General features: G+C 36.7%; 1 protein-coding gene across 2 annotated transcripts; it reads right to left on the minus strand.

Annotated features, from left to right (window-relative positions):
- Positions 1-766: 766 nt before the first annotated feature.
- On the minus strand, positions 767-19377 carry ZRANB2 (zinc finger RANBP2-type containing 2). 2 transcript variants are annotated; one of them, XM_045064721.1, is made up of 11 exons: positions 19149-19350; positions 16645-16697; positions 16445-16553; positions 15295-15377; positions 9768-9844; positions 9362-9496; positions 8059-8228; positions 6445-6531; positions 4336-4494; positions 3182-3255; positions 767-2637 (listed from the first exon to the last, which is right to left on the minus strand). In XM_045064721.1, exons 1-10 carry the CDS (start codon positions 19202-19204, stop codon positions 3222-3224), a joined length of 963 nt encoding a protein of 320 aa, XP_044920656.1. In that variant the 5' UTR covers positions 19205-19350; the 3' UTR covers positions 767-2637; positions 3182-3221. The 2 variants fall into 2 exon arrangements, with proteins under 2 accessions (XP_044920656.1, XP_004763075.3); XM_004763018.3 differs by lacking the exon at positions 3182-3255 and having other exon boundaries at positions 19149-19377.
- Positions 19378-26705: the final 7328 nt, after the last annotated feature.

Consider the following 26705-nt stretch of genomic DNA (forward strand, 5'->3'; position numbering starts at 1 on the left):
CTATTGTGGCTCCCTTAGACAAATTCTAAATTTCCTTAAGTTGTAACCTTGCTTTTTGTAAAACAGTATGTAAAACTAACAGGGAGAATCCTATAATGCCTGTAATCTCTTATTACATACCTTAAATTGTCTTTTAATTAAAATCACTCACACTATTTCCCAGTTCAGTAAAGCTACAAAGTTACTTATAAAACATCTCAAAACTGTATCAAAAACAGGGGGCAGAGTGGAGAAATACCCTGCCTTCTTACCAACATCTACACACTAGCTGTGGATGCCAGAATACAAAAGATAAAAGGGGAAACAAAGACTTATTTTACTTTTATAACTGTGCATAGAGGTTATCTTGCATTTTAAATTTGTACTGAACTCAAACATAGGATACCACTCAAATATTGTTAAAATAAAAGAATTCTAAATGGGAACTTCAGAAAATTTAGCAGTTAAAATAGTTGTTCAGTGTCCAAAAGTCAGTTTTAAGTTAATTCAAGAAGCACACTATGGAGTACTATTTTATCACATGAAATAAACTGTGTGATGTAGTGGTAGGAAATAGTCAACGAATTTGGGTATTCTCCATGAAAAATAAAGTCACAAAAATTTTGAGTATCCAAGGTTATAGTTGATCATGAATCTGGTATGTTTTAAACGAAGCCCTCCCATATAAACACAGGGTGATGTTATACAAAGGTAAAGGAATATAAAGAATTTAAAACACACAATCAAAAGTAACAGGACTATAATTAATTTAAAAATGAACATTAACTCAGAGCTTAAAAATTCTAATTTATTTCTCACAAATGCCACTTGATGCTTGACTCACAGCTTTATTTACATTTGTCTACAGCATCATTTCCTCATGAAATGAACTAGTACAGCTTAGTTAAACCAAATGAAATCATAATCATCTGAATTGTCTGTAAACTATTAGCTAAATTTATAACCTTGCATTTGCTTAGTACAGCCAAAGTTTCAAATACAGAAAGCACAAGAATAAGCCAATGGTAACATGTAGACTCTAGAAGATCATCTGGGCAATTTAGAAGGTGGACTTTCAAGAAGTCTGAGGCACAAATACAAGAGAGTAAAAGTTCTTGTGCAACCTACAGTAAACGTAGCAAAGAAAATTAAGACGTAAAAAAACAAGGGGAAGTTCATTGTAAAAATATCGTCAAAATACTTCTACATAAGGTATTTTTGCTTTAACCTTTAGATCACTTGAAAAGAAAAATCACTCATTTTAAAATAAAAAACAAATAATTCCATTTGGTCTGTCTACTAAACACCTTAAAACTTTAAAAATTTTTAATTGCAGTAGACAATAATTTAAAATTAAGGAAAAAAAACAAAAAGTGGATACTGACCCCCATGACAATAAGTCCCCAAGTGCACTGTCGATTTCCCTTAATATACTTACCTTGCATTGTCACTGAAGATACTGCTAAGAGAAACCTTTCTGTTTTTAAGCCAGAGGACAAAATGGGGTTCAAGTGACCAGATTTTAATTTTGAGAAATAAAACAAACTCTGAAAGTATTTTAAGCCATAAGTAATTTCAAGTGAATAGGAACAACAAGTAATTCTGCGTGTCATGCAGAAATAAGCATTCATTTGTTACTAAAAAGAAAATTTTATGCAGTGTTTGAACATTCCAAGGCAAATAAATGTTCACTTAAATTCAGAATCTCTGTTGGTCTTTCACTCAGAGAAATATTCTTCTGAAGCTTTCTTCAATTTGTTCCTCATTAACTATGATTTAACTTTGTCTACCCTACCATATGTGATAACTGGGTTTTTAAAGGGTATCACATAAAGCTTCTTAAAATATTAAGATAAACATTTTGAAATAAACAACTTTCTCATCATTAATGCCAGTAAAGAGAGGAACTGGTTTTACACTTTTGCTCAAAATTATGTGTCAAAGAGAAATGAATAACATCCCTTCTGCAATTCAGAAGATTTTTCTTCATTAAATGTGGTGATACAAAACGTAAAACAGAGTAAGAGAGAGACAAAGATTCTAAGGCACCCTCAGCATAGGGAATTTCAAATAAAAGTTTCCAGTTGGCTGTTTTCAACGAGTTTTAACTTTTTCTGGTAAGAATCACTTTGACATAGATTAACATAAACAGGTTGACTCCTCTTCCCAAATTGTCATAAACAGATTGTTTCCAACTACTTTACCACAGTCTTGCCTCCATGCCCAAGTTCAGGCAAGCCTAGGTTATCCTGTCTTCAGTCAATAGACAGTTCATATTCGGAAATGAAAAAAAACAAGAGTTCAAATTAGGAAACAAAGTACTTTGCCATAGCTGAGATGGTTTTAAGTGAAGCAAATGGTTGTAAATAATGAATGACAAATAGAGCATATATTTTGGGGCATTATGGCTTAAAATACTATTTAACTTTTAATTTCACAAATAAACACAGCTGTATTGATCTGAAAAGCAATGAAAGGCATGCACCTCTACTAGCAGATTTAGCACTTCTGACCAAGTAAGACACCAACTTCTTAAAAAATATGCTTCATGCACTGTACTGTTTTTTTTTTTTTAAGATGTAAATTTTAATACATTATTTCTTTTTTGAACTTGAACGGGAACCAGAATGGGATGATCCAGATGATGACCTGTGGTGCCTGTAAGACATAAAGAGAAAGCAGATAATCTAGTAAGCTAAAGTTGATTATCCAGCATTCATTCATAAGACTGTGAAAATATAAAAAATAAGACCTTAATATGCTGGCAAAATAATTAAAATGTAAGATACAAATGTATACACATAACAACTAACTAGTATTTAGATGTTGGGTGTGAGCTCAGCAATAGCATAACCATAATTTAAAATTCTCTATATTTACAAATATCTTCTCTTTTCAAGATATAGCCACCTCTCAATTATTTAAGGTAATGAAGAAAAGCCTTGCAGAAATGTGTAAAATTACAGATAATATACAACAAAAGCATATAAACTTGGTAATGGAAGTGTGACTAAATGAATCCCTGTGATACACTGTAGTGTGTAGTAAGTCTATATGTAAAACAAATAAAGCAAGGCTTCTGTGTATGAAAATATCTATTCATAAATAATTATGTTTGGAAATCTAGGTCACACAAGATGATTATACAATTAGTTATAGGGTTATATTCATGCAGCTAATATGAATAAGTCAATATATCAACCTGGGTAAAGTAGTGGTGTTCCGAGGGGTTGGCCCTGGGCTCAGGGTTGTTTAGTGTTTTCACCAATCACCTGGCTTATGGAATAGAGAACATGTTCATTAAGTTTAGATGACAACAAACTAGGGGGATTATATGTGGCTAAGATATAAATTTGCAGAGTGGTAAGAAAGCAACAGAATGAATTTCACTCAAGTACGGAGTAATTTTCTTACAAAGGAACAAATGCACAAAAACAACACTAGTTGTGTGTAACCTTAATATCTAAACTTTAAAATGTGAAGAAAAATTAATCATTCTGTACACAAAGGAATCATGAAGTAACTCTACCACTGAACCCAGCAATAATTAGATTCTTATTTCTTATTTTCAGAAGCTGAAAGGATATGGAAAATTTGCAAAGACTACAAAGGAAATCATTAAAATGCCTATATAATTAGACATTGAGAATGTAGAGAAAGTTAATGAAACTGAGTAATTAATTAGCCTGTTGCAGAAAAGGCTGACAGAGGACACCTGCCCTCTCTAAATTTTAAAAATGTCAATATAGTAAGGTGATCCAGTAAAGGTCTTTCTCTTAGGGAGAAAAATAAAAGATCTGGACTGCAAGATGAAAAATTTATTAGCTACAAGAACAATTTCCTTATATCCTTATAGATGAAGGGCATAAAACAATAATTTGCTGTGGAAATGCATTTATACATATTTATATGAGAAAAGATTTCCAATAATAATATAGTTAATTTTTTTTACTAGAGGCCCCAGAATTCTGATTTCTAATATTTAATGTAAACTCAAGAACATAAATCAATACATTTAAAAATCAACTTCTAAATTATTTCTACATACAGCCTCTGAATTACAATCTTAAAAGACAGAAATAACCGAGAGTTGGCTATAATAATCATATACGAAAATAAAAATTTAAACAATAAAATGACCAGATAGTGGAAGAGTAGTTTGATCTATGACTTTTCTAAGCAACCTGATCAAGCACACAGGATAAACAAAATAATTAATGGTTTTGAAGTTCAAAGTTGAGAAGTGTAATTTAAAATTGGAACAAGGAGAAAATGAAAATCTAATCCTTGACTAGGAAGTTTAATCTAATAAACACACTTAAGAACACCCATTCTTATTTCTACAGAAACCCAAACCTTTCGGGTGACCGTGATCTTGTTCGTCTTTTTTTGCGATCACCAGATGAAGAAGATCTAGAACGACTTCTCTTTCTGTTCCTCTCAGGAGATGATGATGAACTTGAATAAGATCTTTTTCGTGGGGAAGAAGAGCCCCTGTGGGACCTGGAGCTGGATCTTCATTGATTGAGAAACAAATCAAACATTTCATTAAAAGAAGAAATGAGGCAGATCGTTTAGTTAACAGATAGCTCCAAAAATAAACAGGACATACAACTGAAAACTTTGTAAGAAGGAATACTTACTGCATACTCAACAGAAGACTTCTGGGTTCAACCATGAAAACAATTCTATTTAAGTACAATTACTTTAACATTCTAAGCGTTCATCACTTACAATTTAAAACCAGCTTAATATATTATGGAACTAATTTTTTTTAACTTAAGACTTACATTTTAAAGTATACATAAATAACAAAACCAAAAGGTAACTGCATTGGCATGACTTTATGTCTAGAAAACATCATCCCATTTGGGAACAAACTTGTGTTATATATAACTTCCTGAGGCAAATATAATAATTCCCTGAGGAATTATGCAACCTATTGGTTGAGTTGCTATATAAGAGGCAGGGATTGAGGACAGCAATGGGAAAGAAAAGTAACTATTAAACTGTCAAATAAAGAAAAATAAAATGAATAACTTTAAAACTTTGATTTATATTAACAATCTTTATTTTTATGAAGGACTATTATTCATGAAGTATGAAGTGTTGACATTCACATGTTTCAGGCAGAAGTAAATGTGCAAATGTTTAATGCAAAATTTTTTCTTCATTTACATATTTTGGTTGAAGGAATTTAGCTTAAACTTCCCAAAAAATTCACCTTTGGGCTTAAAATAAAATCAGAAAGCCCAAAAGGAGAATTCTTTGGAAAGTTATAAGCAATGAAAAAAATGTTTGGGAAGAACATGAAGGCTGTTCTGTAAATCTGAATTCTAGTACTTCCCAAAGGGATATAGGACTTAAGGATCTTCACCTAAGAAGCACTCAAATAAAAGTACTAAAACATTGATAATACATAGTAACAAGAAACTCACTTGCTCTCCATTTTGTACTGGCTTACTACAAGCCTGCGTACCATTCTTTCTTCCTTTAATGTTAAACTGCAAATGCCCGTTAATGCTACAGATTTGGCTCTACTAAGCAAGTGTTTTTTACCAAAAACTATCCTAAAACTTCAGTGTGAATTTCCACACAAGTGGAATTTTAGTCGTTTTCTATTCTTGTTAGATGCTTTAAATAAATGATCAATAAATCAACTTAAAGGGCAGCATATTTTGACCAAATTTAGAAAAAACTTCAAGAAAGTAAACACTAATGTTTCTATTTGCTTCTCCACAAATTGTTTTCCTTTACAGGTTCGACTAAATGCAACTTGAAGTTAACAGTAATGCTTGCTTAAGACCACATCCTACCTAGACTAACCAACATATATATTTTTTAACCAACCACACTTTAGTTTATGAAGTTTAAGGAGTGTTTGTTCTATATACAGTATTTATGTAAAACATTTTGTATTTGTAATTCTGTAGTATTTTATATATTACCAAAAAATGGAAATATGTATGAAACATTCCAGAAACTTTATCTGAATGTAAATGATGAAATAGTTTCTGTAAATACGGAAAAACTGCCCTACAAAACAAAATCTGTTTGGGGGCAAGGTTAATTTTCTTCCTTTTAAGAACACAGTAAACTTTTTCTCTGCATATTTCTAATTTTATTTGAACTATTATTGCAAACATGACTTTAATGTACTAGAGATCTGATGATAAGACTTGGCTCCATCTTCCTACTTCAGCACATTTTACCTAGCACGAAAATAACAAACCTTGCGTTATGCAAAATTGCAACCTTAATTCAATCATGGGAATGTCTTGGCACATTGCTGGCAATGGAAACATCTCATGGTGAGAAAATTAAGCTGAGGCAAGTGCATTAGTTTTCTAATGCTAAAATAAAATTGACAAGTAGAAGCAAATTAAGAGGAAAAAAGCAGCAACGCCTTCTGCAGCCTTTAAATATTTTTTCTCTCTCTTTACAGAGAGATGCTACCTCATTCACCTTGATTTCGACCCACGAGATCTCGAACGTTCTCTGGAACTGGAACGAGATCTTGACTGCGAACTGGAAGAACTTCTTGAACGGGACCTGGAACAACATGGAAGGATTTTTTTTTCCAGGACCACTTAAATGAACTTTGTGAAATGAACACTGAAAGAAAAATATATATTAGAGTTCATTTTCATATAAAAAGACAGCTATTTGAGGTAGATATTTTCAAAATACAGTATTTTACAGTAACTAAACAGTTTACTGCTTCAATAGTTATGCCCAAACTTAAGTTAGTTTAAAAAAAACAACTAAATTTTGCCCAATTTACTAAATTTACTTAAATTTGCCTAAATTACAAAATTTTGTCTAAATTACTACAAAAATCACTCAAAATGTACAAATAAAAACACTAAGCATTACCTCACTTCATTAAGTACTTTCTGTTCACAAATAATTTTTAAAGCAACTGAGGACTTATACATCCAGGAATAATGAATGCTGTTTATAATTTAATTTCTCTGATAGATCTCTATCAATTTCCATGATCTCTAACAATTTCCTTGTTTCCTTTGTCTGTAGCTAATATGACATTTTTTTTAAGTATGACGCCATGTGTATGTTTGTTTAATCGCTGTTTTCTGTCTACTCAAAGGTTAGGGAATTAAAGAGATAACACATTAACAATCCTGTCATTGCCTTAGGTAATTACTGAAAAATGACACAAGGGGAGATACGGCCTATTTAAATTTTAAAAATCACAAAGAAAATAAAATTCACTTATTAACCTAATATATACCTTTAATTTATCCCTTAAAGTAATACCTTGCAGAAAAAGATTACTATTACATTTAAATCTTAAAATTATCACACCTGTAAGCTTTCAGACTTTACAGTACTCAAACAAAAATTATCTGTTAAGTACTCAATTAGCTAATATTTTTGTCCCTAAATACCATTAAAATTCATGGTCCATGGCTTCACTGCACCATGAATACAATTCTTCAAGAGAACACTGTCTATAGAAGGTACTGCTTTTGCTCACCTAAAATTCTCACTGCTGACTATGCAATCAGGTATTATTAAAATTTTACATTACTAGCAAAATAATATTCAAGTACACCACCAACTAAATCCTTTTTCCTGGACATCTCAAAATCTCGAGCATTAAGCCAAAAGAACTAATATGTCTGAATTTCCTCCTTTACTCAAAACACTTACATCAAAGTAAATTATTAAAACACTGTCCATTAAAACCAATTATATAATTAGTGTCTAGAAAATTTCTATACTCGCCTTTGACATCATGAGTGAAATCTTCCTTTTATTTAAAAGTACCTAAATGTATACTACCTCTTTAAGTATCACTATATGTAATGATTTAAATTAATTTTTAAAAAGTCTATTTTAATAAAAGGCATGGTGCTAAAAAATGGGTTTGCACTTCTGAAAATACCAGACAATAACTTCATGCCACTAAGAAAAATTATTTTGTAAATGTTGACTTGAATGAAATCTCTAAAATAAAAAGGAAAGCTTATTCAGTCAAGAATAACAAAATTTATAAATAAAGAAGTTAGATACTGACATTTTGACTGGTGTTACCCTTGACCTGTACCCGTTTACCTGGACCTAGACCTTGAACTTGAGGGGGAGGATGAGCGTGATGAAGAACGTGAATGTGAAGATCGAGACTTTGAGCGACTTCGTCTATTAGATTTCTTTTTATTACTATCTTCTTCTTCACTGGCATCAAGATTATATTTTGAGAGATCAGCATCATCTTCATCCTCATCCTAATAAGAATTGAGTCAATTATTTACACATTTGTGTATGAATGCTATCTACTAGGAATAATGAACAGTTCTCTGCACTCAACATCTCCATATAGATATATGGTATCATCAACAGATATATGGTTCCATCGACATTTCAGCAAATTCTCAATCCTAAAATCTGCCCATTATATTCCTCGTCTCAGATAAACAGATGACTATCTCAGACATTTCAGTGAAGTAAACCTAAAAGTCATACTCATTTCTTCTTTTTCTGTCACAATTACCAAGTAAGCTGTCAAGAATTTTCAGTTTTACCCCTTAAAAGTCCTTGAATCCCTCTTCTTTAGTCTAAGTTCACAACTTTGCTCTTTTCTTTAGTATATTACAATATAACCTCTCACGTAGTCTCCCTAACTCTAGAAATCCATTCTGCCTCCCCAGTATGTTATTATATTGACAGTCACAAATCTGAAACAGATCAGATTTGCTTGATCTCATTTCTTAGGAAACAAGCTTTAAAAAACTTGTTCCACAATGATTTGTTAAGTAGCATTTGAGGGCTTCTTAGGATCAGACCTCAAATGTACCCTTAATCTGGATATATACATCAGGCCATAAAACTTTAGACTCTGAACTCACAGAATGGATACCACCTGACCTGATAGTGTTTGACCCTCTCACCACATTCTCCTCTCTGCTTTAACCACATTAGTTTATTATGATTTTTTGATGTTGCTTGTTTCTTTCCTTTATTTAAATGACTTCAATTTGCTGTTCTCTGCTTGTGGCCAGCATTCTATCATTCAAGGTCTCAGCTCAAATTCACCTCCTCAAAAATCTTTCCATCCACTGAAACCAAAGTAGCTCTTCTCATGTTCTGTTATTATATTTATCTTTACAATACCACTGCTATCTAAATTATCTCATTCATTTATATCTTTCCGCTCTAGAATTGAAAAAGTAGGATGGTTCTGTCTCATTACTGTAACTCCAGAGAATAGTGCTTGGCAGAGTGAAGTTCAAAATCTTTTTGAGAACAAATGAATACATAAAAACATATCTTCACTACTGGGCAAAAACCACTGAAAAGATTCATGTTATATCATAGCTCAAATAAGACTAAGGGGAAATAAGACAAGGAAATCATTTACCTCATCTAATTTGTATTTAGAAAGATCTTCATCCTCATCCTCTTCTTCTCCCTCAGATTCTTTATCTTCAACTTCCTTTAAAATAGATGCAGGACCAACTGCCTTCCCTCTGTATTTTTTCTTTTTACGTCCGAACTAGAGAAAAAGTTTCATATTTCTGTTAGCCGAAATGTTTTAAAATTACTACTTTTTCTAAGAAATTACTTTTACATATTTAAGTAAATAAGTATTTTCAAGTTAACTTCAACAATTATGTATTTAAGTTAGGACTTCTTAAAAATGATAAGCTGTCTTAAAGGGTACAGAGTATACTTACAAAAATATACATTTATTATTCCTTTACGTTTTAGGTATTTTTTAATGTGTTCTAATTTGTGTTCAATCTGCACACTAACATATCGCTTACCTCATCATATTCACCATCAGATTCTTCTCTTTCTATATATTCAACATTTTCTCTTTCATTAAAACCACCGCCATAGCCTAAAAATGGAGGGGGCATAAATTGTTACCCTATGACAATTCATTAAAATAATAAAAACATGTCAAAATTGGGGCGCTTGGGTGGCTCAGTGGATTAAAGCCTCTGCCTCTGGTTCAGGCCATGATCCCAGGGTCCTGGGATCGAGCCCCATATTGGAGACTCTGCTCGGCAGGGAGCCTGCTTCATCGTCTCTGCCTACTTATGATCTCTGTCAAATAAATAAAAAAACAAAAACAACAAAAATGTCAAAACTGCCCCCAAGCAATGGAGAAAAGAGAAAAATCTCATCAGTTACATTTGTCTAGCTAATAAATTACTACCTAAAAAAAGCGTATTAAAAAACATCACTACAGAGAAGAGTGTTAAACTTAAGATACATCAGCTAAAAAAAGCCTGTTGCTACATTCCTAGCTCTTCTCAATTTCAAAATGTCCTGTATGACTTAGACAATGCATAGGATACCCAGGTGGAAAACACCTCCTTCAAATCTATGCCATAACCCACGTTTTAAAATAACTTCCCTCTGTATTTTATCATAATTCTTCTAAGACAAGTAGACTCAGTAAGAACTAAGAATCAAATTTCACTGAGTACAGTTGCAAATAGACTGGTATCATTGGATATGGTGAACTTTTGCTGGAATAAAATGTAGCTAGGGTTTGGAATATTCCTCATTATATAAACAAACATGATGACATAATACACAACACCAAGTTGGTTTTAATACAAATATTTTTAATACATTGTTCAAAGTCACTTAGGTTCAATGAAGTAGGCAATAAAAAATGAAAATATTCGGGGTGCCTGGGTAGCTCAGTGGGTTAAGCCTCTGCCTCCGGCTAAGGTCATGATCCCAGGGTCCTGGGATCAAGCCTCGAATCGGGCTCTCTGCTCAGGAGGAAGCCTGCTTCCTCCCTCTCTCTCTGCCTGCTTCTCTGCCTACTTGTGATCTCTGTCAAATAAATAAATAAAAGCTTTAAAAATAAATAAATAAATAAATAAATAAAATGAAAACATTTTATTAAAAAGTAATCAAGATCAGCAAACCACTATTCTTTGAGGTCACAACTAACTATAATTAGATCAACAGCTTTTTGACACAGACTTAAGAGAAACTGGAGCTAGTTTTAGAAAGAGTGAGATTTTGAATAAATCTGCCATTAAAAACATAACAGACCTATGTCAGCAAGAGCAACATTATCTAAGTACTACTGTACATGCCGCAGAGCAGTACCAGCATACAAAGGCAGCCAAGTCCAAGATTTAAGGATTTCATGAATGCGCAAAACCTAAATAAATTTATGAACAAAAACGTATTTTTAAAGACCTTAGGCTATGTGGCTTTAATATTGACAATCATGGGCATTTAAAAAATGATCATTTACCCTATCATCATTTTATAAGAGACACAAATAGTAGAAGGGATATAATTGTCCCAACAACAGAATGTAATAAATTTAACTTAAAAAAAAAAAAAATCACATTAGGGGTGCCTGGGTGGCTCAGTTGGTTAGGCAACTGCCTTCGGCTCGGGTCATGATCCCAGGGTCCTGGGATCGAACCCCATGTCGGGCTCCTTGCTTGGCGGGGTGCCTGCTTCTCCCTCTCACTCTGCCTGCTGCTCTGCCTGCTTGTATTCTCTCTCACTCTCTGTCAAATAAATAAATAAAATTTTTAAAAAATCACATTAAATTAATCTTATCTTCATTAGAGTCTGTATCAGTGAACACTGCAATGTGTAGGTGCTTATCCCTCAAATACTTGCATGTGATCTCTTTCCTCCTCCTACCTTATTTCAGAGACAATATGGACTTCAACTGTATTATACAAGAATTTCCTTTTGCTTCTGTACGTGATGTACAAATGAAGAGTGTATTAAATAACAGTAATAACTTTTCCTTACTAAAATCTTGGCTCTAGCTTTTCAGAAATATAAAAAGAGAAAAACAAGTACAAACAAGTATACCCTGAACCTCAAGAAAAGAGCTCATACTCAATGCTAATTTTAGATTACAAATACTGTGGAAAGTTGTAATTCACTATAGTTTACCTCTAGATATATTTAATATTTTATCAGTATGTCCTGAGATTAAGGTATGCGTAGTATAATAACAAACTTTTAAAAGATAACTAATAATAAAGATATAAGCTTCAAAGTACTTAAAAGTAGGAAAAACCCCAAATTTCACAGCATCTAGATGGAAAGTAAGTCATTTTAAGAGATGATTAGTAATAAAGAACTAAACTCTAAAAACTTAAAAGGAGAAAAAACTAAAAAACAAACCCCCAAAAATCCACAGGATGTAGATGGGAATTAATTTACATATGAAAATTTAAAAAAAGGCAAGTGAACAAATATAATGCAATATAGCATGATTATTTTCAGGTCAGCAGTACAAAAAAATGCCTGATAAACCAGACTATTACTATGTGGAAACCTGTAAAAATATTAAAACAATTGTATTTAAAACCAATAGTTGGGCTTTTAGACAGTTCTTTGTTCATATTTAAGTAATTTATAGCTGAAAAATGATACAGCAAATAAATTACTGCAAGATTTAGAAAGTGAACTATAATTCACAAGTAATTCTGCATAGGTATGTAAGTAAAATTACTTTTTTTAAAAGAAGATTTTATTTATTTGAGAATGAGAGAGAGAGAGAGAACACGAGCAGGGAGAGGACACAGGAAGAAGCAGACAAAGAGGCAGACAGAGCAGAGAGCCTGAGGTGGGGCTGGATCCCAGGATCCCAGATCATGACCTGAGTCTACCGCAGCTGCCTAAATCCAAGAGCCCTGTAAAATTAATTTAAAGTGAGTATCATAGCAAATATAAAGCTATTTTCATGTTCTCATATAGGCCATAGAAAAAATTCAATTTTTGACAAGAACATTACTAATGTATAAACTATTCAAAATAGAAGAATGGCTAAGCAAATTATTTGTATAATTATTTGAAGGGATAACAGAGAAGTCAGCAATCTTTCAGTAGTACATCAACTTTTCTTTTATGCAAACTATCCAATGCTTAGGAAATGTTTCCCAGAACCTTGGACTTCCTTATTAAAAATAGTAAAGAAACACTGGAGAGCAATGGTATAGGTTTTTTTTCACACCTACAACTGTGACCAGCAAAGACTACTAGTTATAGCCAGAGAAGTGGGAAAGAGTCAAGACACCAGAATCACAGAAAAAAATACTAGGTAAAGGAAAAGTGAAGACATCAAACTTTGAGGACTTCAGTTGCTCTTGCAATAGTGAAACTTAAAACACTCATAAAATAGGTCAGAGAATACGAATAGACAAAAGGCTTTTCAGGAATAAAATTTAAAAAACTGTTAAAGATTTTGGACTTTATCCTATAAACAAAACAGTTTTAAACCAATGAAATTTTTACTCTAAAATAAAAAACAAATCAAAAGAAAAAACAATAAAAAAACAAAACAAAACATCACATCTCTGGGACGCGTGGGTGGCTCAGTTGGTTAAGCAGCTGCCTTCATCTCAGGTCATGATCCAGCGTCCTGGGATCGAGTCCCACATCGGGTTCCTTGCTTGGCAGGGAGCCTGCTTCTCCCTCTGCCTGCCTCTCTTGTCTGCCTGTGCTCACTCTCGCTCCTCTCTCTCTGACAAATAAATAAATAAAATCTTTAAAACAACAACAACAACAACAACAACAAAATCACATCTCTGGCTGCCAACAGAGAAGTGGGGGCAGAATATATACAGACACCAGCTAAGGAGCTATTTCTCCAAGACAAGATATAGTGGTATTCCTATCTAGAGGAGTGGTGGAAAAGAATTTTGCGGGAGGAAGAGGGTGGAGAACAGAGGAGAAATGAAGGAGTTACTAAGCACATCTAGATTTCTGGCTTACGCAACAAGCATATGGTGGGTAGTACTAATCATGAGAAAGAGATCAGTAGAAGAGGGCCAGGTCCTGGGGGAAAATCATGAGTTCAGTTTGGATATAATAAGGTTGAAATTTAGATGGTAATGTTCAATAGGCAGTTTAATATATGGGTCAAAGAAGGCTCAGCTGAAGACATATATCTGAGTATTATGTGTGCCAAAGATTACTTAAACTAAGGGCTCAGGAAAAAATGCCCAGAAAATAAAGAGCAAAGAAAGAAAACTTAAGAGACTGGATCTTGAAGAAACTCAACAAATATTCTGTGGCCAGGGAGATGATGATGAATCTAAAAAGGACACAAACTCCCAGAGGTATGGGAAGAAAAAAGATCAAAAAAGATAGAACATATACTTTAAAGGTGAAGGAAGGAAAAAAAAGGAAGACTCTTTATGAGAAGGCTCCAATCTATCCAATCAATTTAAAGGCCAAGAATGAGAAAAGTGGGGTAACACTTGAGGACTGAAAAAGAAAAAAATATCTAGGACACTGGACTATAATCTCACATGAGAGATTATTATTAAAAAAAAAGAAGAATTAAAAAAAACAAAAAAGGGGAGAATAAAACAAGAATTTCTGTTGCAGCCTCGAAGGAAGGCTTCGTCCAGGTGATTCTGGAAGGGCTAATGGGTCTCATACCCTCAGAAACCACACAGTTTAAGTGGTGTGACGTTCTCAAGGAAAAGAAACAGGGAAGTAGTTTAGTAAGTCTAAGTCTGACAATGATAACTGTATACAGAAGCCTTTGATTCTGTGATGTCTGAGTCACTACATGATAAAGTCAGATTTGATAATATGGTTGGGTTAACTGCTGATAACTGAAAAACTATATTCAATTAGGTAAATATTTTCATCTTACCACAGAGAACACACAAAGCCAAAGGTAACCTATTACTTAGGCCAATGGTTACCAAACACCACCCAAATCACCTACAGATTTTTGGGACACACACCCAAAGAGCTTTCATGGTTCTGTTTTGAAATCTGTTTTTTAAAAAGTTTCTCAAATGACACCAAGGCACAGCTAAATTTGAGAATTACTGCCTAACCTTTAGATAATTATCTTAAAAGAATAGCCTCTCTGCCCCTTTTTTTTTTTTTAAAGATTATTTATCTATTTATTTCTTTGACAGAGAGATAAGAGAGCACAAGGAGGCAGAGCGGCAGGGAGAGGGAGAAGCACGCTCTCCACTGAGCAGGGAGCCTGATGTGGGACTTCATCCCAGGACCCAAGGACCATGATCTGAGCCAAAGGCAGCTGCCCAATTGACTGAGCCACCCAGGCATCCACTCTCTGCCCTTTCTAATGTCACTATTTGTCAGTATAGGACTATCTAATACTGTATTTTATGAACTGTGTTATTATTAAACAAAATATGATCTTTTCTGGGTATGAGAGAAAAACACCAAGATAAAAACCTAAGGGCAAAACAGACAGAATCTTCAACTACTGTGCTCTTGTTAAGAGAAGATGATAGAACTGTCAATTAATTTTTAGTTTTTCTAAAATCATTTAGTTAGAATGTGATTGTATTTTACCTGTCCTTTCTTCTAATTTAGCATACTTTGGAGTATTACACATGTTACACTCTGATCTTCTGGCCCAATTCACATTACTGCATCTTTAAAAGAGAAAAATACCAAATTAATAGGCTATAATACAACCTAAGAAAAAAAAGTAAATTTTTTGACATTCTAAAATTTTAAAATAAAAACTAGGATGAAATCACTACCATAAAGAAACATTTATTAAGAATATTGCAAACAAAGAAAATGTACCAGTAGTGGAAATTTTCTGAAAAGAAAATACAGATTTCAACAGAACACTGAACTATTTAAGCAGAGAAACAAAAGCTATATAGTTTGAGAAGTGCCTGTCATTTTTTTTTTCCAAAAATATGAGGCAAATTATACCTACAAAGATTTTGATGCCTTCAGGGGAAAATTCATTTTAAAGGTTTCACTAATTTTTCAGTCTCCAAATTCACCTCAAAGAACAGTAAGGTTATACCCTCCAAATATAGTTAAATTTTTTTTTGAGGAGTAACTGCAAACACTGAATTTCACAGCATATAAAATCCAGTGATTTAATCTGTTGGAGAATTCTCCAATACAAATTTACTATCGGATCAGGAATTTATGTAAAACCCTCTTCTGATTCAGTCCTTTTTCATATATGCAATTCATCTGCACAACAGAAAAGATGAAAGTTGGAAAAAATCTATACAGAACCTGAAAATCGAAAGTATTAAGGAAAACTACCTGATCAAAGATAATTATGGCAAACAACTTATGATTCTAAATCTACCTTGTAAACAGGCAAAATGAATTTTGTAGTGTATTTCGTATTAATGATAGAGACTAAAAATTTTTGAGGTTTTTCAATGAGAGAAGTAGGTTTTGGTAGTTTTAAATAGCCCCTCTTTTTTGGGAATGCAAGCTTACCTTAAGCATTCATTTACTAGTATACATGATTCATCACAGTAAAAACCAATACTGCCCTTTAAAAAAAAATAGAATTTAAGAATTCTTTATACTACTCTGTCAGATATGGACTAAACAATCAACGTATCTTTGATTTAAAGGTTTACTTGGTTTGTCAATGTGACTAGTAAGAATTGGAAATACTAATAAGTAAAGGTTAGACATGTTATTATGGAAGAAAAAGCGGATAATTTAAAACACATACGTTTTGCACTGCCAGTCATTAGCACTAAAAAGGCCTCGGCTCTTTTCTGCGAGTGTCTTCCCTATTTCAGTACCCCCAGCTTTCATCATCTTAGCCTCAGTTGTTTTTTCTGAAAATAGGAAAATAATGCTTTACGAATCTGGGGAAATTAAAAAAATGGTCCATATACAGTTGTAATAGAAGCTTCCTTAAATGCTTACCTCGACCACATCTATTACAGCTGGTTCTTCTGGCAAAGTTTACATTTCCACATCTGAAAATAAAAAAAAATATATAGATATAATATTTAAATCTACAGAATTTTTAAAATTCTATATGCACAACTATTAATGTGTCCTTATTATATACCCACATCCAGAACTTCTAATGCCATCTCAGTCAAATCACAAAACAAACAAAAAAAACCCAATTCCCCCCTCCCCAAATCCTTGCAATGAGGTGGAAAAAAACGTATGATTTAAAATCATAAGTCCAGGATAAAATATTCCAATCTTTCGCTAACTGGTTATGTGATCCTGGTTAGTCATTTGATCTCGGTGTTTCAGTGTTCTATTGGCATCTACCATTGATTATAACAAAATCCCCCTGGCAAAACTGAACTGAGATAGGACTCCACTTCAACAATTACTGAAAGGCACCAAGAACTAAAACAACTCAAAATAAATCCTAGTACAGAAAGAAGAAGATAGGTACAAAAATACATTAAGTATAAAGATAAATCAGAGATGGCTTCATGGGTCTCAACAAAATCTTTTTACAAACGAGACGGATTGTAAGGAACTTACAATCTAACTAAAAGTGTAGGTAAGTTCAATAATCACAAGGAAATGGAGTTTTCTAGGGTTATTTACCAAACCTCTGAAACCTAGTTGAAAAAAACCACCACAACCAATAAACTCAACATGGTGCGACACAATATCACTTTGTTTATATCCAGCAAACATAATTAAAAACAAGAAAATTACCAGGTTCTCTAGCAATGGTCTTAAAAGTGCATCTGTATATTGGTAAAAGCCTGTTAAATGCTCTGAATAACATGCAAATCTTAAATTTTAAAAAGCTGATTTCTTTTAGGTGTTATACTATAATGAAATAAATGTATGAATTATGGAATGGGCACTAAACTGTGCATTCCATATAATTTTTAGACATTTTCCCCCATAAATCAATGCCTTATGACCCAAGTAAGCACTGAAAATATATCCTGAATATACACACTGTAGAAATAATACTTTATTCACATAACAGTAACAGAGCTGAAGATACTCTCTTCGACCTACTTCAAGTATTTGCATATGCTATCATAATGACACCATCAAAGGCACATCATTCTACAAGTAACCCACAACACAAAAATCACAAGTTTTTAATCTTCTGAATGTTTTCAACAGTCTGTATCACTTAGGCCAATGCTATTTGTAGCATATGAATTTGTTCTATTCAATACTGTTAGGCTGACCTAATCCTTCAGGTAATCCCAATCTTCATGCAAATGGGCCATCCATTTATTATTAAATAAACACAACAATATTTCCTTTAACTACTTAAGGTGTGCATAGAAGTCAAATGTTGGGGAAATAAGGATTTAACGTCCTTTAGGGGCAGTAATTGATTTAACTTTTCTAAAACTACTACCAATAGCTAACAAGAGTACTCACATTTTGTGGATTTTGTTGTTCTACACATTATCTATACTATCGTGTATTCATTAAAGTGGAGCTATTCTACACCAGTTTTTTAAAGTTAAATAACCTATTTACATGGTCTGTAAGCAATAGAACTGGAATTAAGCCCATGTCTGTTTCAAAGTTTCTCCGCTTTATTACCGCTAACTCTATGATGTTGGAAGCCAACTTAGTAAGAAATCACAGATTTTTATTTGAACGTGAGTTGTGCTTGCCATTTTTGGGGCAATTACTTTCCATGTGTTTCCAAATAGGTGCGTTTATTTGAGCAGCCTTCCAAAGAATGTGGCCATTTAATAGAGCACACTGGCTTCAGCAACAATGTCAAACAGCTCAGCTACTGAAACACGTGCTTCTCTGATGCAGGAATCTCCAGGGCTGAGCAGGCAAAAACACAGGCCTCTCGTCTTTAACAAGGTGATTGGTTCAACTGTTGTGAGGAAATTATCAATGAGGAGAAAAAAAAATCAGAATTTCTTAAATAAAAGAAAGGTAGTGTTTGGGTAAGGGGGGGAATCACAAACAGTAGGGAACAAAACTGAAATTAAAAAATTCAAAACAAAACAACCAAAAATCCACGGCAAATTATGAGAAGCAAAAAAAACCCCAAAACACCGAGTTCGAGAAAGCAGCTTCCCGCGAATAAAAGTTCCGCAGAAAAAAGTCACGTGGGGCATATCCAATCGCAAGCTGGCCTCTGGAGATTTCCTTATCGCCAAAACCTGGCCGAGGCGGGGGTGGGGTGTGGAGGCAAAAAGGTAGGCCATCTCGCTTTCGAAAAAGAGGGGCGGCCTAGGAGAGAAAATGTCGAGGAAACCTGGAGACCTCCTCAACACAAAGGCCCCCGAAAGAGCTCAGAGAGAAGAGACTGGAGCCTCCTTCCCGCCTGGGAGCTGGCGGTTCGCCGCCTCAACCCGGCTTGAGGTACCAGAGACTGTGAGAACGGAAAACGCCGAGAGAACCTTGAAAAACTTCCACCGATAAACCCTGCCCCAACTTGGGACCCTTCATGAACTCACTTTTTGTCAGGGCAAATCCAGTCACCGTCACTGACTCGGAAATTCTTGGTCGACATCTTGGACGCCGCCACCACAGCCACCCGCAGCTACGTCTTCGCAGGAGGAAGCGGGCTGGGGACTTTCAGCACTCCGGGGCTGTCCCCAACGACGCCTGACTCCGACACACCACTGCACCAGGGCTTGATAATGAGGACCCCCGGCGGGGATTGAGTGTGAACGTTATAGTCCAGAGTAAGATGCCTGTGCGATTGTTTTCTGGCCGAAGGAGTTACAGTGCAGATGAATTCTCTAGAGCTAAAGTAACAGGCGCCGCAGGGTCAGCCCAGGCGGGAGGCCTTCGTGGCACTGGAAGCCTCGGAGAGCCCCCTACAGGCGGGAGGACCCAAAAGAAAAATACTTCCGCTCATATGGGCGGAGCTAGGGAGCCCAGGCGGAAGTGACTGTACTCAGGTTTGAGTTTGGGACCGCGGATTGCTTAGTAGGTTTAGCGGTTGAGGTATGATGGGCTTGTCAAATATTTGTAGAAGTTATTTTAATAAAGGATTGAGAACTCTGTTCTTTAATCATGCACTCAGCACACGGATATCACTTAGAAACTTGCTGGGTTTTGACGCGTACGTCGATGTAACATAAGCAATGTACACGTGGGAACCGACCAATAATTTTAGAACTAGGATAGTGCCAGTATTGTTAATATTATCAGTGTGTCTTTTACCCCTTGCTTCTCTCCAGAGTTAACATGCTCCTCTTTTGGGTTTATTCTTGAGCTTTTGAAAAATTTATGTTTCTAAACTGTTGAGCTTTACGAGGATATCAAGTTGGTTGTTATGTTTTTGTTTTTGTTTTGTTTTGTTTTCACTCAACAGTGTACTTCCAAATTTGTTGGATTTTAGGTTGTTGCGTATATTTGCATGTGATTGTAGTTCCTTAATTTTACTGCTGTATACTGATAATATTTCTTTCGGAGGCGGTTTATCCCTTCTATTTAACAGGTTTGTCATTATAAACAGCGGTGGTATAAATATTCTAATGCACAGATTTCTATACCAAAATATAAGAATTTTTCTAGAGTATGACGTATACCTACAGAGAACATTTTCAACTACTTCCTAATTATAATAAGTGCTTTAAAGTCTGATGATTTTAACCTCTTAGTCATTTAGGGGTTGGCAGCTGCTGGGCTTTTTTTCCCCCTTGAGAATTGGTTATATTTTCCCACTTCTTTATATATTGATTAATTTTCTTTGTTGAGTAATTGTAGTTTTTATCTTGGACACTTTGAATGGATCCTGTTAAAAGCCTTTGGGGAATATTGGTTACTTTGTTTTGTTTTGGGAGGCAATCAATCCAGTTTGATACAGTTCCGCAAGCTCAGTCTCACTTTCTGTGTGTGCTGGTCCTTAACAGTTCAGTTTTCAAAGGCTTTGTTCTCCTTTGAGTCTGCCCTATACATACAACACGGAGAATTATGTTGGAACTTGGGCAATACATTAGTTCCCCTTATTTGCAGTTTTGTTTTTCCTGGGTTCAGTTACCTGTGATCAACTATGAAAAGCAGATGATTCTGACTTACCTCAGAAGGTCAGGGGTAGCTTAACACTGTGTTACAAATGCCTATGTCATTCACTTCACTTAATCTCCTCTTATAGGCATTTTATCATCTCACATAAAAAGAAAAGGGTGAGGTATGCCTACATGGCTCAGTCATTTGTGTCTTGATTTTGGCTCAGGTCGTGATCTCTGGACGGTGAAATGGAGTCCCGTATCAGGCTCGGGGCTCAGCACAGAGTCTGCTTGAGATTCTCTTTCTCCCTCTTCTTCTGCCCCTCTCTCCCACTTGCACATGCTCAATAAATACATAAATAAATAAAATATTTAAAAAAAAGTATAAGTGCAGTACAAAAATATATTTCAAGAAAGACTACATTAACATAACTTTTATTACAATAAATTATTGTAATTGTTCTATTTCATTTTTAGTTATTATTGCCTAATTTATAAATTAAGCTATAAATTAACATAGGAATGAACATATAGAAAAGATGTATATATAGGGTTTTATATACATAGTTTCAGGCCTCTGCTGGGGGTCTTGGAACATATATCCTATGGATAAGGGGAGACCAATGTAGTTTAAATTGTAGTCCAGTTCACATACCTTTTGCCATACAGCTTTGTGTCTTTCCTGCAGATGCTTAGTTCAGGTGTGAGAACAGAATTTATATGAGTTTATGCATAGAATTAGGGGGTCCCCTTCGACAGCTCTTTTTGATATTCATTTTATGCTCTCTGTTTTGTAGGGACCCCTCTTTGTGTTCCTCTTGTCAGAAATAAGAAGGTTTTCTTGGACTTCTAGCTGTCTTCCATAGCAGCAATAGCTGACTGGGGCCCACACTGGGGCAAAGAAGTAAGACAAAAAAACGTGGATTCCTTCTGTGCCCTTCATACCACAGAGACCTTCTTTCTGAGTTCCCTTGTTCAGAAAGACAGGGTTTTTCTTGGTCCAAGTCTAAGGCCCAACTCTCAAGTAAAAGCCCAGATGGAGAAAAGGAGGCGGGGGGGAAGCCAGGTGTTCTGCCCCCCACCCCAAACTTTGGCTCACAGAAACCCTTTTTCTCCATTTATCCTGCTAGAAATACAATATTTCTCAAAAGAAAAAAAATACAATATTTCTCTTCATTTTTGCTGCCTGTGTGACCGTTAGTTTTATTAGAGACCAGGCCTGAAGTCAGCTGTGGGAGAAAATAGCAAAAACAAATAGGGCATTTCTCCAGCTTTGATTCTCCCCAGTCTGCCCATCTTTGTTTACTTTTCAGAGTCCTCAGGTAGTTGCTTTTTTTTTTTTTTATTTTGATCTGAGCTTTTAGCTGTAGTCAGTAGGAAAGAATAGTGATCCTACTTCATCTTGGCTCTGGCAGTGCAAATCAAGGAAATGCAAATTACTACTATATACTCATCAGAATGATTAAAATGAAAAATTCAGGGTTGCCTAGGTGGCTTGGTAGGTTAAGGGTCTGCCTTCGGGCTCAGGTAATGCGGGGCTCCTTGCTCAGCAGGGAGTCTGTCTCTCCCTCTGCCTGCACTCCCCCTGCTTGTGCGCCCCCCCTGACAAATAAATACATAAAAAATCTTTTTAAAAATTTATTAAAAAAAATAAAATGAAAAACTTGGACAATTCTGAGTGTTGGAGAGGGTGTGGAACAACACATTCTTATACATTCTTATACACAGTGGTCATATCAATTGATGTGTTTCCTTTGGAGAACATTTGTCCAGAACTTCTAAACATATGTATACCTATGGTCCTGAAACTCCACTCCTAAGTATATTCCCAACAGAAATGCACATAATGTTCACCAGAGATGTATATAATAATGTTCATTATTACACATTCTTAATAACCCCAAACTAGAAATTCCCAGTTGCTTATTAATGAGAGCCTATATTCACCCATTGGGATATCATATATAACAATGAAAATAAATTACAACCACATTAAACAGTGTGGCTGCCACTGAAAAGTATAATATTGATTGAAAAACCATATACAAATGAGTACATTTACATGAAGTTCAAAAGCAGACAAAACTAATCTAAGATAATGGTTGCCTTAGGACATGGGAAGGAAATAACAACTGGAAGGGTACATCAGGGGCTTTGTAGGATCCTGGTAATAATTGTCATGATCTGGGCTCTAGTCTTACAGTTATCTTCTCTTTATAAATATCCATTGAGCTGCACACTTAGGACTTGGGGATTTTTTAAAAGAAAAAGTTTAAAAAATACTTATATTTACCTATTTCACTTATCCCATCATTCAGTAGATGCTTTTTAAATATTATACCAACTTGAGGGACAAAGGGTGTGTTCACAGACCCACTTTTGACAAGTTATTGAGGCTGATAGAGACCCCAGGGCCTTAGCCCCTTCCTGTCCGCTGCTCCCTATTGCTCCTGATGAGACAGAAAAAGACGAAATGGCCATCCTGCTTGGTTAAGAAAAAAAGTTCCCTGGGATGACTTAGCACTCTACTGAGACGCTTCCTTATAGATTATACTTCCACATAAAGGGGGCCAATCAGCCCTGAGAGACTGTGAAAAAGTCCTCTTACCATCCCCCATCACCTGTAACCATAAAAACTTACCCCTAACCCTGCTGGGTGCTCAATTTTGGGGGAATGATCCCACTAGCCTGCCAACGATAATAAAACTGAGTTCTCTCAGATTTCCATATGCTGCTTTAGTTTCCTTGGTCGCTTCAGATTTTCCCCAACATTTGGTTCCGTGACTGGGAAACCCAACTCCGCTGGCCCATTGTGTCACTGGTGTGGAATAGGAGCTGAGCCGTGAAGGACAATGGAGTACATACCCTAGGGTTTAGGCATGTCCTGCTGATTTTGGCAGACCCAAGATGGGTTCTTCCGGATAGTCGTGACTCACCTCCGCCTGCTGGACCAACAATACGAGACTGAGGACAACTGGCTGGATCCACCCATCAGGACGGTAAGCCCCGGGGCCACTGGCCAAGTCAGACCTGTCCATTGGGGATGGGAGGGGAGCCTGATCACCTCTCATTAGTCAGGAATACCCAGAGGGGGTTGTCCAACCTGCTTGAATGTGAAGAATGCCTGACTATGTGAATCTGTCTGTACGGCTCCACTCCTTAGGCTATGGAGTCTGAGTGGGCTGCACCCTGAGTCTTGCAGAGCATCATATGGCATAACAGTCATCTACTCCACAGAGTAGCCTGGTCCAAGGCTTATACAGATAGACCTTAGCTAAGACCTTCCTAAGTTCCCTTGAGGGATTTGAGCAGGACAGCATCTGAAAAAATCCCCTCCCTTTGTCTGCAACATCATTCACGATGGGAGGGAAACCCAGTAAACCCCCTGTCTTAGACTGCATGCTTAAAAACTTTAAAAAGGGCGTCAGTGGTCACTACAGGGTTCATATGACCCTGAGATAACTCAGGACCCTCTGCAAGCTAAGAATGGCCTAGTTTCAACATTGGATGACCCTCAGAAGAAACCTTAGATTTGCTTACTATCCGACGTGTTTATCACGTAATCACCAGAAACCCAGGGCATGCAGATCAGTTTCCATATATTGACTCCTGGTTAGAAATAGCTAGAACTCCTCCCCCATGGGCACAATTCTGTGTAAATAGTAAGGGACAGTGCAGGATCCTCATCGCTTAACCAACCAGAAGTACTTGGAATAAAGCCATACATCAGGGCACCAGGAGGAAGAGCTCCCACCACCAAATGATCTTCCGCCCTCCCACAACTGCTCCTGAAGTCAGACCTGGTACCCCAACACCCTTGGTCTCCCCATCACCACCGGTTCCATAGGGATGGAACCGGTTGGAACCTGCGTCCCCCCCATTCCAGCGCCAACTACACCTTTGATTCTGCCAATGGCCCCAGTCTCCCTGCCACCTCCGGTTCCCCAACCATCAGTGGTCTCACTACCAGCCTCCTTACTACCCCCAACTACTCAGGATGGGGACTCCTCCCCAGAACCCGAACCCCAAAACATCACGCGCCGCCTCTGAACACGGGAGATCCTGGCTTACCAAATGCCCCTCCGTGAGACTTGAGGTCCTCATATGATTGGTGCAGATGGCACCCCCCAACCAGGTTGGCCTATCATTTATTATCAGCCTTTCACCACTACCGACCTCCTAAAGAAACATCATACTCCCACATGTTCAGAGAAACCACAGACAATGATTGACCTCATGGACTCCATCTTCCAAACCCACTGACCAACATGGGAAGATTGTTAACAGCTCCTTCACACCTCGTTCAACACCGAGGAGAGAAAAAGAATCTTTCAGGAGGCGCATAAGTGGCTCGAAGAGGTGGCTCCAGCAGGCATTATGAATACCAAGGGATGGGCTCAGGAGTCTGCACTGGACAATCAGCCTGACTAGGACTTCAACATAGAAGAAAGCTGTAATGCTATCAAGCACTACAAGGGAGCCATCCTGCAAGGTCTTTGACAAGGTGCCAAGAAACCTACCAACATGTCAAAGACAGCTCATGTGACTCAAGATGGGGAAGAAACTCCTGGTTATTACTACAAGTGACTTTGCAAGGCTTTCCACATATACACTTGATTTGATCCAGAAGCACCAGAGACCAATGGATGGTAAATGCAGCCTTTGTGGCACAGTCAGCTCCTGATATCTGTTGCAAGCTCCAAAAACTTGAGGGTTTTGTCAGGATGAACATCACCCAGCTACTAGAAATAGCCTATAAGTTCTATTGAAACCTAGAGACTTTAGCAAAATGCGAGGCTGAAAAGAAGATGAGACAAAAGGTCACCCTGCTGACTGCAGCCCTTCAACAAAACTCTCAACTATGAGGACTGCTAGAGCAGTTAAGAGGACAGCCTCAACAATGCAGAGCCCTCAAAAAGGATCAGTGGGCATCCTGCAAGGAAATGGGGCACTGGAAGAGCGAATGCCCAAATCAGAGGCCAAAACCATTCAAATCCTCCACCCATCCTGAAACCCAGGCAAACCAGGATCCAGACTTTTATCAGACTAGCTAACATAGACTCAGACTGACGGGGACTGGGCTCATTAATGTTAGGCCCCCGAGAGCCCATGGTTGATGTAAATGTGGGGGGCCAAGATCACTTTCATGGTGGACACCAGGGCAGAACACTTGCTAGTAACTATACCAGTGGCACCCCTTACAGGACGAACCATAACCATCATGGGCGCCACAGGGAATCGAGCCACAAGCCAGCCCTTTTGCCAATCTCAAACTTGTAAACTAGACAGACACATTGTGTCCCATGAATTTCTATATGTTCCAGACTGCCCACTCCCTTTACTGGGAAGAGATTTGCTTTCAAAATTAGGAGCACAAATTTCCTTCCGATCTTTGGACAGGCCACCATGAGTCTAAAACCCGCCAGATCTCAACTCATCTTGTCCCTCAACGCACCCCAGGACGAAGAATGGAGACTGTTCAAACAAGAACACCCTGGGACAAACCCTGAGGCCTACCAGACTGCAGTAACCAGTGTATGAGCAGAAGATAACCCTCCCAGACTTGCCATCTGGTGAGCTCCAGTCATTATAGAACTAAAGACTGGAACACAGTCGCAATGGCAAAGGCAGTATCTGATCTCACAGGAAGCCTAAATAGGCATATAGGCCCACCTAGAGCAACTAAAAGAAGCAAGCATTCTGGTCAAATGCCAGTCTCCCTGGAACACTCCACTGCTCCCAGTCGAAAAGCCTGATGGTGACTACCGACCTGTCCAGGACTTGTGTGCCATAAACCGGGTTGCTCAGATTCTACATCCGGTGGTGCCAAACCCCTATACCCTCTTAAGCCAGATCGCACTGGTCGCTGCCTGGTTTACCTGCCTCAATCTGAAGGATGCCTTTTTCTGTATTTGCCTAGCCTCTGTAAGTCAACCTCTCTTTGCCATTGAATGGACTGATGTCAGCTCGGGACTCCAGATGCAACTCACCTGGACCAGACTTTTGTGGGGGTTTAAAAATTCACCAACAATATTTAGTGAAGCCCTGGCCTCT

The sequence above is a fragment of the Mustela putorius genome, unplaced genomic scaffold, assembly GCF_011764305.1.
Source record: "Mustela putorius furo isolate JIRA1106 unplaced genomic scaffold, ASM1176430v1.1 tig00003853_pilon_pilon_pilon, whole genome shotgun sequence".
In the NCBI taxonomy this organism is placed as follows: domain Eukaryota; kingdom Metazoa; phylum Chordata; class Mammalia; order Carnivora; family Mustelidae; genus Mustela; species Mustela putorius.